The following is a 734-nucleotide window of genomic DNA, read 5'->3' as shown; positions in this document are numbered from 1 at the left end:
GCCTCGGTACATGGGTCACCAGCTCTACCCACTGAGCTAACCTGGCACCCAGAATTGTAGATCTTTAAAATGTTTTTTTTTACCTTCCAGGCATATATTGATTTCCATTCATTTTAATCAATCGATTTCACTACAATAATACAACGATACAAAAATTATGCTAACCCTGTAATGCAACTTATTTGATGTTTACCTGTGATTCATCTTGCAACTTTGCCACTTGATTCTCATGCAGTGAACTGAAACCCATAGCTGCCGGCAAAACAAGCCCTTAAAAAGTCTAAAACATTTTAGCATGATCTGATAAGTTGTCCCCAGTAATCTACAGGGCATGGACTGTTGTAAACAGGCTGAAACCTGCAAATGTGTTTCTGCTGGAATCCACCAGCTTACTGTGATGCCCTTATAAAACGTTAGCAAGACAGACATAAAAAAATAACATGTCCTTTTTTATGACAGCTTATGTGATGCTAGTGTGCCAGCAGCAAATGTGTGTGTGAGTGGTTGAGAGCGTACTCTTTTACTCTGCCATAGTCACTCCTTACATCCTAACTTCTCTTTCTCTCCACCTCTCTTTTCTTTCTACCACCACTGCCCTTCCCGCCTTTTTTCATTCACCTCTCTTAAGCCCACTGACGCCCAAAGCGATGCCCGCTCCTTCCTGACTGAGGAGATGATTGCAGGTCAGTTCTTCTGTAAATCTTCACCACAGGTTCATGAATCTGTTACTTGTC

General features: G+C 41.7%; 1 protein-coding gene across 1 annotated transcript in view; it reads left to right on the top strand.

Moving 5' to 3' along the window:
* LOC118324410 (troponin C, skeletal muscle-like) overlaps nt 1–734 on the top strand; it is a 6050-nt gene that overhangs the window by 1835 nt on the left and 3481 nt on the right. Inside the window, exon 2 of the mRNA XM_035656747.1 lies at nt 629–683. Within this exon, the coding sequence (XP_035512640.1) occupies nt 629–683 (55 nt within the window). The remainder of the gene's footprint in view (nt 1–628; nt 684–734) is intronic.

Source organism: Morone saxatilis, unplaced genomic scaffold (assembly GCF_004916995.1).
Source record: "Morone saxatilis isolate NCDOM2014 unplaced genomic scaffold, NCSU_SB_2.0 Contig15, whole genome shotgun sequence".
NCBI lineage: Eukaryota > Metazoa > Chordata > Actinopteri > Moronidae > Morone > Morone saxatilis.
This window is presented reverse-complemented; position numbering and strand designations above follow the sequence as displayed.